This window comes from Melanotaenia boesemani, chromosome 14 (assembly GCF_017639745.1).
Source record: "Melanotaenia boesemani isolate fMelBoe1 chromosome 14, fMelBoe1.pri, whole genome shotgun sequence".
Taxonomy (NCBI): Eukaryota; Metazoa; Chordata; class Actinopteri; order Atheriniformes; family Melanotaeniidae; genus Melanotaenia; species Melanotaenia boesemani.
In genome coordinates this window covers 31,146,086-31,162,356 of record NC_055695.1, presented here as the reverse complement: position 1 = coordinate 31,162,356, position 16,271 = coordinate 31,146,086, and the positions used below count along the sequence as shown (strand labels likewise).

Here is a 16,271-nt window from a genome sequence, read left to right as displayed (position 1 = left end):
CTCCACACATCATTTTCCTCTGTTCACACAGCAGATTATCATCTTCATTTATTTATTACTCAGTCATAGAGGAGAAGCAGTCTGAGCTGAAAAGCAGGTGGACAGAAAAACAGAATTATGACAGACAGCAAACAGCTGACATGCATTTAAAAGTGAGTTTACACCTTTTATTAAGTCTTTTTTACATAGTTAATGTGTGTTATTGAAATCAATTTTCTTTTAGTGGAACTCTGAAGAATAAATCAAAGCTCTAGAGACCCAAGTCTTCTTTTTTAATATTGGAAGATTGACATAATTTACAATTTATTCTTTAAAACTGTTTAATTGTTATTTTTCTCTCTTTCTGTAGCAACAGTGTTGCTGTTACTGTTGACAATGATATACAAGAAACACTGGGAGAAGTATTTTGTTGTCATCACCTTCACACACTGTCAGCTGTATCTGGAAATCCTTTGATTTGTGTACAGACCAGAGGAATGTGTAACTGGTTTTATTTCCACTTTGTCAGATTTAGCTGTCTTTGCAAACACATGGCACACCCATTGCTACGGAAGCTGCAGAACTCCCACTTAACAAATCCTCATTTATCCGTGGTTAGAAAGCCATTTTTAAATAATTGAGAGTTTATAATTCTGCAGAGAGAAAAGCTATTCACAACTGGCTGACAATATTCCAGGGAAGGATGTCCCAGGAAGTTCAGTTTTAGATCAGATTTGCTCAGAAAAAAACAAAACAAAACAAAAACAAAACAAACAAACAAACAAAAAAAACCCAAGAGCCGTATCTCAGACTCTCCAGGCCTTAGTTAGCATGTCAAATGACTGTCCAGACCGAACCAGTGTGGCTTGTTTGGAAATGTTGCAGAAGAAAACCTCTTCCCGTTAAAACTGGCAGTGCTGCTTAGGTTTGCAAAGCTGCCCAACAATCCCAGAACATTCCCCTGCCCATTTACAGATTTTAAAACAAAGTGTTCTGTAGAACCTAAAGTTCAGAGGCATTATATAGTGTGAGTGGAAAAAATGCAGCATTTCCCTACTGAAGTTCAGGTAAAGGAAATTGTTGTGGCCTAAAAAATAAACAGCTGAAGGAACAAATTAACACCACAACCGTTATGTCGCACTAAACTTTCCGCTCATGTACGTAAATGTGAGATGTGTTGGGAAATTCCAGAATCTGTTAGTCATTTCCCAGCAGAGCACTTTGTTGCAACACAGCATTGTTTTTGTCTGAGAAACTGTTCTCTTCTTCTTCATTGTCAAACAATGTTAGACTCTTTTACCTTAAACAACCAAAAACATGAGAAACTTTCCACCTGTGTGGTGTGTTTGTATCATTTTATTGCTCTCAATATCTGTTCTCAGACCATCTGAGGCAGCACTGACTTCACTGTCTTTCCTTTCTCTTTCTTCGTGTGGCTTCCTGTCCTGACGTGCCCTGTACTCAGATGTGATTGGCTGTTCTCTTTCACAACTTCCCTACAAACAAAAACACAGAGCGATCAGCTGCCAGTGAGTGCAGAAGAAGTGCAGATTTGCAGTCATAAAAATTCTCTTTTGACACGTGAATTTGTCCCTGGATGTTTGTGTGTCTGCAGAGAGAGTAAGCAGAGGGTTGTTAACAGGAAGTGGAGGGAGCTGCTGCTGTCTGGAAATACTCAGAGGAGGCTAGAGGAAGTTTTTCTCTCAACGAGTGAGCAATGGGCAGTGAGTACCAACCACTGTCTTCTGCAGAGTCGTGCAGAAGTTTGTTTATAGGTAAGTATTGTTTCTACATGAAGATTGTAAATAAACTGTCATAAATGTTTGTTTTCTCTTCAACTGAGATGTTAAAGTGCTCAGACTGCAGTTTTAAACTTGTACTTGACTCCATAGTTCCAGCTTATAAAGATGCAGGCTGTAGGAGAGAATTATAGAAATGTTCTGCATCCATTGGTTTAACAAAAAGTTATACTTTTCTGAATCAATGAGATGATTGAAAAAAAAAGGCCTCTTTAGTTTTTCTGAATAAATTTGATAATTATGATGTCCACCATGATGAGTAGGAGGTATCTGCAGTAACACACGCTGCTGCTTCAGAATCAGAACCTTATTTTTTTACATCTGCAACTGATATTAGGGATAAGAATGATAGAGTTCACTCTTCATACTGGAAGAGAACAACAACCCTGCCCTCAACTTTCACCCTAACTCGAGCCATTTTTGTGATGTTAACAACCTGAAATGACACAACAAAAGAGTGCCAGAAGTCATGTTGGAAACTGCAGCTTCTGCAAGAATGTGGCTGGTGGTCATTTCATCCTTCATATATTTGAGTTGCAGGTCGATGATAAAAGGATCAAAAGTCTGATGTAGTGAAAGGATCATCCTGCAAGATGCTAAATTATATTCTGTCTGTAAGGCAAGGCAAGTTTATTTGTAGCACAATTTAATGACAGGGTGATTCACACCGAATACAGAATACAAGAAGCATGATTTAATAGTAAAAACAAAAGGAAAAAGAAAGAAACCTGGATAAAAGCTACAGCCTTACAGGTGACAGCTTCTTCTGGGATGTAGAGATATCTGGTTACTTCAGAGAAAAAAACAACAGAAATGTGCATTTTAAAATCAAATTCATTAATTCAGAAAAAAATTATTTTCATGTGTTAAAAACAGAGAAAAGCAGTTTTTTTTATTTAAAAGAAAGTATCAGAAAAAAGAAAAAACTTTTTTTTAAACTATCTTGTTAATTAGGAAAAACAGAAAAGAAAATTAGTTTAATATAAAAAAGAAATTAGCCCATTAATTAAGGAAAAAATAAATGAAATGCTAAAACATTAATGCAGAACACTTCTGTATGTAATAATTTAGACTTTCACCAAAAATCTTAAGCTATAATTTGTTACCGTTTCACCCTGCCATCAACAACATTATTATTATTATTATCCTACAACAGCAGCTTACTAAAAATGTTTTAGTGAACTAGAGCTGTGGGTGTTTGCACATTGTTTGTGGTCAGCATTGTTCGCAATGTTCTCATTTTTAGCTGTTTTGCATCATAAACAAGGCCAGTCACCTGAGTGATTATTGTTCGCATAACACAGGTGGTAAATACACTGACACCAATATAAAATGTGTCACAAAGACCACAACTGTACAGGATGTGTAATCTGTCTGATTCTTTTCGTAGCTCCCTGCAGTGGATAGAGGAACAGACGTAGAATTTTAGAAGCTTTGAGATTCTTGTGATGTAGAAAAACTTCAGCATTGGACTTACAGTCCTGCTGTTTTCTGTTTTGTGTAACGTATGACCTGGATCACGTTTTCTATCAAATATTTTGAAGATAAGAAAGCAAAACAGCAATTCCTGCTTTCATCTAGAGATGCGCTCAGCCTGTGCCTGGATTTTGTGAAGTTCCCCAACCCCCACTCAACCCCACCCCACCCCCATCGTGGCCAGATGGCTGTCACACGGACGCTTCCTCGCCCAGGCCATGCTGCTTTCCCATCCTTCTTTTGTTAATGAGGTCGTTAGCAATTCAACGGACAATTAAATTATCCAGATCTGGCATTTTCCTCACTTGTTTACTTGGTAATGCACCGTACAGAGTTCCAGATACATCAGTGACTCTGCACAGTGAGACTGCATCTGTCGAGAGGAGAGCTGCTTCGCTTCTGCCATCATCCTTCATGTGCTTAGTGAGAGTGATACCGAGCTGCAGTGAATTAGAGCAAAACACAGAACTCTGCCTGCAACTAAAACCAAACCCAGACAGTCAAGTGGCACAAACAGAGTTGGTTTTGGTACCGGCTCATCAAGCGTGGAGCCCAGAGCTGCTGCTGCTGTACAGAGGAAGTTTTGTTAGCTGTTAAATCGTACAGAGCGGGTGACTTCAGCCAGTTAGTTGAGCACCCTCCTTCATGTGAAACACAGCCGAACACTGACACTGCTGACAGTTAATTATGGGAGTCACAGATCATGCAGGCATGTCAGCCTGGCTGCGATTGACACGCTGCATGTTTACATCTCTGTTGTAATGTTGTTTTCTAGTTATTTTCTCAGCAGCAGTGCTGTTATTTAGTTGCAGAAGTGCCTCAGGGCTTGCCATAATGATCGTAAAAGCAGCACAGATTCAGGGGAGTGAAACATTAAAAAGGACTTGTGGGTATAATTGGAGAACCTGCCATCACAGTCACTTTGCAAATATTTTAGGTCAGGTTGTTGAAACATGAAAAGTCCCTGGTTAGACTGTCACTCTATAGGTATGTCTCTACGAGGCACCATTATTTTTTGCTAACGCTTCAACACATACAAAGTTATTTTGACAACACTCAAATCCAACTAAACCTCATATTAAGTTTGAAGCAAACAGATGAACTGTGACACAGTGGTAGTTTGGAAAGGCGTCATTGGAAGTTGAGGCCAGGTGGTTGTTGTCAGGAACAGGGAGGAAGAGCAAGAGGCAGCCAAACACCACACATTCATCTCAAAACACCAGATTCCCCCACAAAAAAGAAAAAAGTTGAAGTGTTTCTTCTCTTTCACAGCTTGTCTCAGACACTTTAATGCTGGGAGAGATATACGCCTGGTCAGTAATAAAATCTGTTTACACAGATTCTGATGGCTTCCATTAAAACGCCAGCCTTTGATTAAAACATTTTTCATCTGAAGATAGATTTTCACCTGAAGCGATGCAGTTCAAACAAGAGGCCCAGAAGAGACAGGAGCTTCTGAGGCAGCAGTTCATTCCCCCCCCTCCCCTACACAAATGACAGCCAACCCTCGCTGCTGTCTCCCGGTGTTTTTATGGGATGAAACCAGCAAATCTGACTTCTAGCTACACTGTCCGATATTTAACTTCAAAGCTTTTGCTTGTAATCATCACGGAGAAAAAAAAAGATGTTGGCAGTTTGCTGCTGAATCAGAGGTGCTGGTTGCAGTCAGTAAAAACCAAAAAGAAATCAATGACCATCAGGACCACCAGTCACATGTTGCATTCTACTCTGTCTACTCCTAAAAGAGCCAGTTATGATCACTCTGCAGACTTTATGTTCAAGAAAGCAGCTGGAGATGATCTGAGCTTTGTGACATGGTGCATTATCCAGCTGGAAGTAGCATCAGAAGATGCTCCACTGTGGTCATAAAGGGATGGACATGGTCAGCAACAATACTCAGGTAGGCTGTGGTGGTTAAACCAGGCCACGTTGGTACTAAGGGGCCCAAAGTGGGCCAAGAAAATATCCCCCACACCATTACACCACCAGCAACATGAAGCTTTGATCCAAGGAAGGATGGATCCATGTTTTCATGATGTTTCCACCAAATTCTGATCCTAGCATCTGAATGTGGAGCTGAAATGGAGAATCATCAGACCAGCAACGTTTCTCCATCTTCTGTTGCAGGGATCAATATTCCAGTCCTCAAGAACTGGTGTCCTGCAAGTTTTGAATGTTTCCCTACTGCAACACCTCATTCAAATAAAATGGATCTCCAACAGCTTGTTGTCAAGTCCTGCACAAGCCTGTTAATGACTCATTCATTTGAATCAGCTGGGTTGCTGCAGGGATCATCCAATACCTGCAGGATGCTGGCCCTCGAGGACCGGAGTTGGTGATCCTTGTTTTATTGCCCAGTGTTGGACAATTACATCACAAAGCTGCTCTATTGGATCGAGATCTGGTCAGCAAAAATACTCAGGTAGGCTGTGATGTTTAAACCATGCCCAGCTGGTACTAAGGGGTTCAAAGTGCGCCAAGAGAATATCCCCCACACCATTACACCACCAGCACTGCGAACCACTTATACAAGGCAGGATGGATGCATGCTCTCATGTTGTTTACACCTCATTCTGACCTTACTATATCAATGTGGAGTTGAGACTCATCAGACCATCAAAGTTTCTCCATCTTCTATTGTCCAGTGTTAATGAGTGTGTGTGAATTGTAGCCTCAGTTTCCTGTTCTTAGCTGACAGGTGTGGTCTTCTGCTGCTGGAGACCATCTGCTTCAAGGTTGGACATGTTGTGTGTTCAGAGATGCTGTTCTGCAGACCTTGGTTGGAACCAGTGCTTACTGGACTTCCTGTTGTCTTTCTGTTGTCTCCAACCAGTCTGTCCATTCTCCTCTGACCTCTGACATCAACAAGACATTCTGGTCCAGACAACTACTGCTCACTGGATATTTTCTCTTCTTCAGACCATTCTCTGTAAACCCTAGAGATGGTTGTGTGTGAAAATCCCAGTAAATATTCAGACCAACAACCATGCTACATTCAACGTCACTTAAATCTTCTTTCTTCCTCATTCTGATGCTTCATCAAGTCATCTTCACCATGTCTACATAACTAGATGTGATTGGCTGATCAGATATTTGTGTTAACAAGCAGTTGAACAGGTGGACCTGATACTGAATTCTTGCTTGTGTTGTTCTTACTCTCAAATGTAAGTCGCTTTGGATAAAAGTGTTTGCTCAATGACAGAATAGAATAAAGTGGTCAGTGAGCTTAAATCTCATTAATAAATGAATTAAAATGCTATGGTGCTTTTTTGTATAAGCAACAGAAGAAAAAAAAGGAAGCTTTGATTTTCTTTTCTTTATAATTCAGAAAATTCAAGCAGCTCTTACAACGGTTGCCACTGACTTCCAGGTCATTCGACTCAGTGAGGGACTGTCCCCATTGTCCTCAATAATAAAAACCATGTGACTTCAGGTTGTGGGGTGAGATACTGAGCACCTAGTGGCCACCAATAGTTTTACACTCAAAGGGTCTTGTTCTGCCACCTCTACGTCTGAAATCTTCTTGTGTCCATCTCTTGTCGCTTGTTTATGTTTTTGTTTTTGCAGTTTCTTATCATGTAATTTAAAAAATAAATAAAATAAAAATTTAATTTAGAACTGTTTCATTTCTTAAAAATAAATATGGAAATTCTTCTCTTCTATAGTTCACAACATTATAAACAGAAACCTGGCATCAATATGGTGTTAATATGTAAAATGAATGACAAGCAAGAGGTGGAAACAGATCCTTTCTTCTGAGCTGTTGTCTTGTCAGTAATGTCAGCTTTCTCAATTACATATAAGCTCAGAATCACTTTGCCAAATCCCCACTGGGAACAAAATAAATGTGTAATGCTCAAGGGAAAGTGTGTTTAATGCTGTAATAGGAAAATGGTAGCAGTCTCCTTGGGAGACCATTTGATATGGATCTTAACGCAAATCAAAGATTAGCCTTTGATTCGGTGTGAAAATGTTTCTAACCTCCACCTTCTCCTCTGCGACAGAGACATCAGAGTGCTTCATATGCAGGGATGGAGAACTTAAACCCAGCAACCTACTGAGGAATTTCTGTGACTGCAAGAATTTATTGGCCCATCACATGTGTCTGTCTGCATGGATCCAGAGGGTGAGTAACGCTCTCCATGTGGAGGGCCTTGATTTTTAAATTTGAGACTGTTTTTCCTCATCAGCCAAAATGTGAAGGTGGGTGGGGGGGGGGGGGGGGGGGGGGGGGGGGGCACATCTGTGCTGGATTTCTAACTGTAAATAAATGCATTTGCCCTCTAAGAATTCCTTATTGAGACAAAACATAGCTTCCTAATGAGCTGCGTTTCAAATAGCAATACCAATTACTTTTAATGAGGGTTGCTAACAATGATAAGGTATCAGAGGCTCAGACACTGATAATAGACTGGCAGAAATCCAGGAGGCTATCATGCACCCGACACCTGTCACCTACTGCAGAGCAGCTCATTAACATCTATAGTCCTCATTGAACCAGCAGTTGTGCTCAAACACAAGTTATTTTTTTTTGTTTTTCTGCTAAACTCAACCAAAAACTCTCCTTCCACTTCTTTTAGCTGATGAGATGTTCGTGTTTGTAGGTGGCATACATGTCATGACTCCTACAGCAGCTCACAGTAATTACTCCTCTCCATTAATTCTCACCAAACTGCAGCCAGAATGCCTAATTAGATTCGTGTCTTTTCAGGATTTTCCATAAAATCTAAAAAACTGTGTGAAGAGGTGGATAGATGCTTCAGCCGCTGTCTCGTAAACATTGTAAACCTCCTCTGTATGCAAAAGAGTTTTTAGTCATATGACATATGAAAGTGCTTTTTATGAGTTTCTTACTGTGCTGGGGCAGATTTAGTTATACGCTGCTCATTTCTAGATGATGTGATCACTGTCAAGCTGCCTTCTAACAGCAGCAGTCACAGTGTGTTTCTACACCATAAACCTCGTTCACGGCATTTTGACTTGCAGGAGGAAAAGCTTTCCGTTTGGTCCTGGATCCTAGAATGAGTATCCTGGGAAGCGCTCACCTAAATGGACTCCAGTCATGTTTAATGTTATTACTGGTGCTCTTTCTGCTGTGACAAGCTGCACATTAATGCAGAAATCTGGAGCATCGAAAATGTTGTTTGCACCATGCAGAGGCAAGTTGTCTACTCGAAGCTAAAACCTTGTGTTGTTTTACAGAACATCATTTGTACACATGGATGAGAAGAATCCCATCATTCGATCCAATTTAAAGGACAGAATGAAAACAAGAAGAAAATCTTTCATCTCTGTACATATATTCTTTGGTGAAGGTGCAATAGTTTTTTTTTTTTATGTGCCTGCTACTATGATGAGAAATATTCAGTTTCATGATGGCAATTCTTCTTCAATGTTTGAGCCATTTATGAAAGCCTAAAGCCAGCATGTGCTCACCTGCAACTTGTTCAGGTCCACCTGTTCATTTCCTTGTTAACACAAATATCTAATCAGCCAATCACAAGGCAGCAACTCAACACATCTAGTCATGTAGACACGATGAAGACAACTTGCAGATGTAAGTTGATTTAAGTTCAAAGGATTTAAGTGACATTGAATGTGGCATGGTTGTTGGTCTAAGTATTTCAGAAACTGCTGAACCACTGGGATTGTATGCAGAACAGCATCTCTGAACACACAACACGTCCAACCTTGAAGCAGATGGGCTACAGCAGCAGAAGACACACCGGGTGCCTCCTGTCAGCTAAGAACAGGAAACTGAGGCTACAATTCACACACACTCACCAACACTGGACAATAGAAGATGGAGAAACGTTGCTGGTCTGATGAGTCTCCATTTCAGCTCCACATTCAGATACTAGGCTCAGAATTTGGTGGAAACATCATAAAAACATGGATCCATCCTGCCTTGGATCAACACTTCAGGCTGCTGGTGGTGTAATGGTGTGGAGGAAATTTTCTTGGCCCACTTTGTGGGTTAGTATCAACGTGGTCTGGTTTAACCACCACAGCCTACCTGAGTATTGTTGCTGACCATGTCCATCCCTTTATGACCACAGTGGAGCATCTTCTGATGCTACTTCCAGCAGGATAATGCACCATGTCACAAAGCTCAGATCATCTCCACCTGCTTTCTAGAACATGGCGATGAGTTCACTGGACTCCAACGGCCTCCACAGTCACCAGATCTCAGTCCAGTAGAGCAGCTTTGGGATGTGGTGGAACGGGAGATTCTCATCATGGATGCAGCCGACAAACCTGCAGCAACTGTGTGATGCTGTCATGTTAATATGGAGAAAACCTCTGAGGAAGGTTTCCATCATGGTTCAATCTATGACACCAAGAATTAAGTCAGTTCTGGAGGAAAAACGGGGTCCAACCCGGTACTAGAAGGTGGAGCTGATAAAGTAGCTGTTGAATGAATGCTATAATGGCAACGCTGCTCTGACCTGAACAGCAACAAAACTGTGTCACATCTGCACCTTTGAACAGTGCAGCAGATTTGCTTTGTGTATAAGTTAGCTTAACTGTGCACCGATCAGTTTAGATCAATCGGAGAAGAGAATGTGCATCGGCTGTTGTGTCGCTTTGGCTCTCTCTTGGAAACTCTACAAGTGGCAGACAGCTACAGCAGACCTTTCATCTGCACCACCCAGCTGTCAGAGTGAAGAGCCACTTCCATTAAGTGTGTGTCTTCCCACTATACAATTATATACAGACACACAGACAGGCTCGGGAGGCATGCACACACACAGAGCTCCACTCTCAGTTGAGTGTACTGTGGACTGATACAACCAGACTACGCTAGTTTTTGTGTGTCTGTGTGAGAGAGAGACAGAGAAGCACGGAGAGAGAGAACATGCAACCTTTTAGAGTGCTCAGGGTAGGAAGCCCCATCCCTTTTTATGGAACAGAAATCAGCAATTGACCTGTCACTTTTGCTCTGATAGCCATCTCTGGAAAGCAGGTCATGCACATATGTCCAAAGTGCCTCTTAACCGCATTTTATGAAACCAGAAAATGTAATCCAATAATGATTTGACTTGTGAGAGAGAGGCAGGCAGCTGGGAGGAGCAGCAAGCACTGTTACCGCACGCGAAATCTACAGAAAATATTTTTAAAAAGGGGACAAATTCCAGAGAAAACGACATCTCACAGACTTTCATCACTGAAGAATTCATGAAAAGAAAACAGGGCACGTTCAAGCTGCTGATATTTGTCGAACATCAGAATGATTGTGGTCTGTGCTGAAGGAAACCAAACTTTTTTAGACCACCTTCTTTTAGACCCACCACCCCCTCTTCGTTGTTCAGGTTCCCAAAGACAAATAGCATGGCACAAAAACTAATTAGTAACCAGGAACTAGTTAGCAGATGCCCTTTGAAAAACATGTCCTGAGGCAGGGTTTAAATATAGGGACAGAGTCAGTGACTGAGTGTGCCTGGGAGATCCTGGCCTCCAGGCGCAGCAGCACTTTGACCCCTGACCCTCATTATGAGGAGCGCATTCCTGGAGGGGTGAAACCTGGCAGCTGAAAGTACAAGGGCATGGGGGGGGTATTGCTTGCACCACACCAGCCTGATGGAGCATGGCCTGGTGCGCCTCACCACCCAGGCCACAGACGGCTGGAGAAAATACAATGGGAGCAAACATCTGGGTGATGCACTCCAGAATCTGCATCTAAATGCAAACACAAAGAAGAGGAAAAGGAAAGAAGAAGGAGAAGTAGAAGTAGAAGAGAAGTGATGCAGAGGAGCTAAATATAGCCTTGATGCAGGTGAGAGAGAAAGTGTGAAGAGATTAAAAAACAGCAAGAGATGAGCTGAGTTTTAAACACTGGAATACATTAGATATGTTTCTCCTGTGTGATGAATGTGTTTGTGTGTCTGCCTGCCTGCTTCCTTTTAATTGCGAGTGTTGCAAATAGCAAGTTAAGCCTCCCCCCTTCCTCCTCCCCTCCACCTTCTTCACCCCTCCTCTCTCATGGGTTGATAATTCTCATCACTGCAAACAGACCTGCTTTATATTCATTAGCCCAACACTCCCAGCAATCAGGCCACAGTGCCAGGGGCAACGGTCCTCTTTATAAAAATCACATTGCCTAATAGCAGCGTTCTGTAATTATGTGCCATTAACATCTATCAGAGTGTTCCTCTGCACGTCACGCGCGTTAGCTCTGGATTTGTGTTCGTACAAATGTGTTTATTGTTATTAGCATGTTCGTTTAAGATGGTGCCAGCTTGAAAATCATCAACTTGAAAACCGCCTTCTTCTGCATGAAACTGCTGGCCCTGAGGTTCAAAGCACAGGAAACGGAACAGAAAACCATGTTTTCTTTTAACTGTGTGTTTGTTTGTTTTTATTTTGCAATGTTGTTGTTTTCCTCTTTTCATGTCTTTTCTGAAATGTTGTGTTTATGTTCCTCAAGGCTGCCAAACATAGCTGGCTTTTAACGGGATACACCTAATAAATGTAATTAAATTAACATTATTACCTATGACACACTTTTGGGTTAAAAATAACCAAACAAACATAATTAGTTTTATTGATCAAAACACAAACAAACGGGTTTTAATTCTTTCATGTTGTCCTGCAGACGAGCTCGGCTGCAGAGCTGCTGGTTTTCATAGCTCCTCGTCTCTTAATTACATTGGAACATTGTTTTCTTGCAGGGATGTGGGAGTGAGGACAGGCTGCGATGCATCATCTGCAAGGCCAAGGTGAGCGCATTGAGGTGTGTGTGTGTGTGTGTGAAGTGAGAATGGGGGCTGCTATAAAAATTCAGCAAGATGTTTGGTGATGTCTCATTCTTTGAATCTTTACTGTATGAAATGCCGCTGGTGAGCATTTAAACAAACAGCGTTTAAATCATTAAGCATTGTCTGCATCTTGCAAAACAGCTTTAACCGGAGCAGATCCATAATACTAATGAGCAATCAGCTCTTTGTTGTGCTCTGTGATTTAGCTGATTTACCAGCAGTTGTGTTGCTTATGAGCTGTGAGCTGTCTTTTATTCCTTATTATTGCAGCAGAACACTCGCAGTGGAAAGAAAAGGAGGGTGAAACATTACAATATTTGGCAGAGGATACAAGCCATGTAATGACAAAATCTGTATTCATTTCATGAGCAGAAATTAATCATGCCTTCCTGTGTTACATTCCCAATGCAAATTTTCCATGCAGACACTGCGCCGTGTGTTTGTGAGTTTATTCCTATGAAATGGTGGAGCTCATGTGTCATCACAGATGGGGCTGCATGCTGGATAAGGTGGCCACATTACTAACCATCTCAGATTAGGACGGATGCTGTTGATGTGATGCGTGTATTCATGCTTGCGCCGCGGGTCAGAGCGTCACAAGCTGGCCGCTGAGTGTTTTATTCATTGTTTGCTGTCCGTTGCTGTGTGTATGCATGCGAGGGATCCATTCTGCAAAGGTGAATGTCACTGTAACTCCGAAGATGACCTTTCGCGAGTTTTTGGATATTTTAAACATGGAATCATGCACACAGACATTTATCAGTCTCAGGTGACTTTTATTATTCATTCAGCAATGTGTGCTGGTTTCGACTTGGGTCAAAAACTGGATGGAAGTTGATTTCTGTTCATTTTCACACACACGTTTCTGATTGTTAACTTGGACATAAATCTGGGAGGTATAACGGAGGCTTGCCTGCAGAGGAAAGTTGATTAAGAGTTTTAAGTAACAGCACAAACACTGAAAAATCAAATGAGCTGCTCATGAGATTCCCTGCCCTCTGTAAATGTTAGGCAGGGCCGACTTGCTAACTAAAATTATTCAGTTCCATTTAGTTTGCAATCCAATCCAGGTCTTTTATAATGTATTTTAAAACAAACAGCATTGTACCAATAGACATATAGATTGATGCATACGTACGACATAAACATTACACACAAAACAATACAGAGAAAAAGTCAGAGTAAACAAGTGGGGTTTTAAGAGATTTAGAAACAGATAATGATTAGGCTTGCCCAACATTTAGCGGCAGCTTGTTCCAGAGTCTCAGTTCCACCACTGCAAAAGCCTCATCCCCTCTTATGTCATTATTTTACATCTTTACGTCTGGTCTTTTTGCACCTTAAGCAAAACATTTTTGTGATATTTAGTAAGCTAAGTAAGTAATGCCTCATCATGCTGGTAGAACTGTGTTAAGCTCATTCGATCCTGCATATTTTGACTTTGTTGTCCAGCTGAGCCAAACGTTGCCGTGTCATAGAGCTCGGCTATAATGCAAATTTTGGTTTTGATCTGATACCAAGTAAATCCAGAGCAAGTGTCACTGATACTGATACGATACCGATACTTTTTGCTTGAAATTTCACAATCATTTAATTATTTTATTATTTTATTTTAATTATTATTTTGCCTTCTCATTATTATCAAAATCAAACACAGTACAAAGATTTTTGTCAAATAAAACATTTTTATATATGTTTCTAAAAACTATAAAAACCATCAACAATGTAATTAAATAATAAAATTACTCTGTTATTCCCTTTTATCAATTTTTATACAGAAATAAAGCCAACAGTGTAAATTAGCTAAACAAAAGAAAAACCTACAATTTGTAGGCTCGCATTCACATTCTTTGACTTTTAGCCCCCAAAATCCTCTGAAAGAAAAATGTCAACCTCATCACGCTGGCATCGAACAATACCGATACTAGTCTCAATATCAATATTATTCATATTGAGATCGATCTGCCCCTCCCTACCATGTTGCTTCAGTCTGTTGGTTCTGTTTTAGGTGAAATCTCTGACAGAAACAGCAAAAACAAACATTAGTTCCGCGTCTGCGTCGTGAAACATAACCCTGTTCCAAAGAAAGATGAGTCGGCTCCTAAAAACATTAGTCGACTGTGTGCTGTTTTGACTAATCATGCACTAAACACTTATCATGTTTTGACTAGTACACATCTTTGGCAGTAACTAATTAAATTATCTTTCAAAACACAGACTGGAAAACTGAAAAAGTGCCACTAGACACAGTTTGTTGTTGTATCTTACTACAAACTGTGTCTTTTAAAAAAACAAATAAAAAGAAAGTACGATAATTAAGAAAAAAATAAGGCCACAAATTACTCTTTTGGGATTGAGACTTTATCATGGCCATGTGTTACTAATGCATAGCCTTGCTCTGCGTATTGTTTTGAAAATCATTGTAACAGACCATCTTATTCGTTAACATTTTGCTGCTTTTCAGTTTGATGGTGTGGTTGTTCGTGTCTTGTATAAATGTGTTGTTTAACTTTTCGTACTTGCAACCACTGTTCCTTAAAACTATGAATTCAACCCTATCAAATCTTAAGCAGAAAAGAGGAAATGACAACTTTCCACCTCGCACTTTTCCATATTATTTCTACATATTTCATTATTTTTGATCAATCACACAAAAGGTTGTTGAACGCCACACACACACACTCACACACACACACACACAAAAAGTTCTGCCTGGATTACATGTTGAGAACAAGCTGTGAAAGCTCACAAACCAGGACTGCAAGAGCCACTTCAAGAATGAGGACATTGGGTTTCATTCACTAACCGTTCTTTTGGACAATTTTGTTCTGAAGTCTTACTTATGAACTTTTTACGAAGATTGTGGCGTTCATGAAAATAGTTAAATCTTTCTTTCACTCTTAGCTAAGAACAAATCCTTCGTACACTCAGGAGTACTCTTATAAACATTTGAGTACTGACATGTTTGAACAAAGTAGCTTTTCTGTTGTCCTGTTCATTAAAATACAATAAAGCCCTGTTTCCACTGAGCGGTTCGTGATGGTGCGGTCCAGTACGGTACTTTGTGTGTTTCCATTATAAAAGTGGCCCAAACAACCCGAACCATACTGCACTATTTATGGACCCCCTTCAGTTGTAGGTCCATAAGAAAATGCTATGGTACGGTTACGGTTAGGGCAGAGCTACTGGCATCTAACGATAAAATCCATTGATTGGCTGACAGAAAAACGTCACTGCCTAAAACAAAAACAAGTGTAAAATAAGTGTTGCTGTCAGTCAGATTCAGAAACGTGCAGACTGTGAAGCTGTTCGTATCTTTCCTCTTAGTTTGGTGAATACCAATCTCTCATAAACTGAAAGGACAAACCAGCTGGCCCTACTTTGGAGGTCAACGCCTGAAAATGCCTATAATAGGTCAAAACTTGGGGGTTAGGTGCAAACAGATACAGACAGCAGTGGGTAAGAAGAGGAAAAATAACAAACGGAATGCCAAAAGAATGACTGAAAACTTTAAAATAATAATGTGCACTGAAACCTGACCTGTCTTAAATATTACAGTGATACAGACGGTTCTAAATGACCACACAGTGATATATAAATTATATAAAAGCAGGTTTATGTACAAACAGGTCATAAATTACTCCTGAACTTGGACATCAGCCTGCATCGGGACGAACATCCTGGTCGTGTAGTAGCTAAAGAGGAAAGCCGTACACCATAGAATACACTTTTATTACATAGCCTACTTCACCTTCCAGTTTGTACAGAAAATGACCTCCTGCTGTGGCATCATTTTAAGATGTGGTGCAGTGATGGAGTGAGTGGTGCATCTGATAAAATGAAACCTCCAGGTGAGTCTGATAGTTGGTCCATGGTGTTATTAACCAGGAGGTCCATGATGTTATTAACCAGGAGGTCCATGATGTTATTAACCAGGAGGTCCATGGTGTTATTAACCAGGAGGTCCATGATGTTATTAACCAGGAGGTCCACGATGTTATTAACCAGGAGGTCCATGGTGTTATTAACCAGGAGGTCCATGATGTTATTAACCAGGAGGTCCATGATGTTATTAACCAGGAGGTCCACGGTGTTATTAACCAGGAGGTCCATGATGTTATTAACCAGGAGGTCCATGATGTTATTAACCAGGAGGTCCATGATGTTATTAACCAGGAGGTCCATGGTGTTTTTAACCAGGAGGTCCATGGTGTTATTAACCAGGAGGTCCATGGTGTTTTTAACCAGGAGGTCCAGG

General features: G+C 40.7%; 1 protein-coding gene across 2 annotated transcripts in view; it reads left to right on the top strand.

The window, feature by feature from the left end:
- The first annotated feature begins 1,452 nt into the window (after positions 1–1,452).
- LOC121652696 overlaps positions 1,453–16,271 on the top strand; it is a 92,229-nt gene continuing 77,410 nt past the window's right edge. Inside the window, exons 1-4 of one of the 2 annotated variants that reach the window (XM_042005618.1) lie at positions 1,453–1,508; positions 1,595–1,754; positions 7,259–7,380; positions 11,927–11,974. In XM_042005618.1, the coding sequence (XP_041861552.1) occupies positions 1,697–1,754; positions 7,259–7,380; positions 11,927–11,974 (228 nt within the window). In that variant the 5' untranslated portion in view covers positions 1,453–1,508; positions 1,595–1,696. Of the gene's footprint in view, positions 1,755–7,258; positions 7,381–11,926; positions 11,975–16,271 lie in introns of both variants that reach the window. The other variant, XM_042005616.1, reaches the window with a different exon arrangement.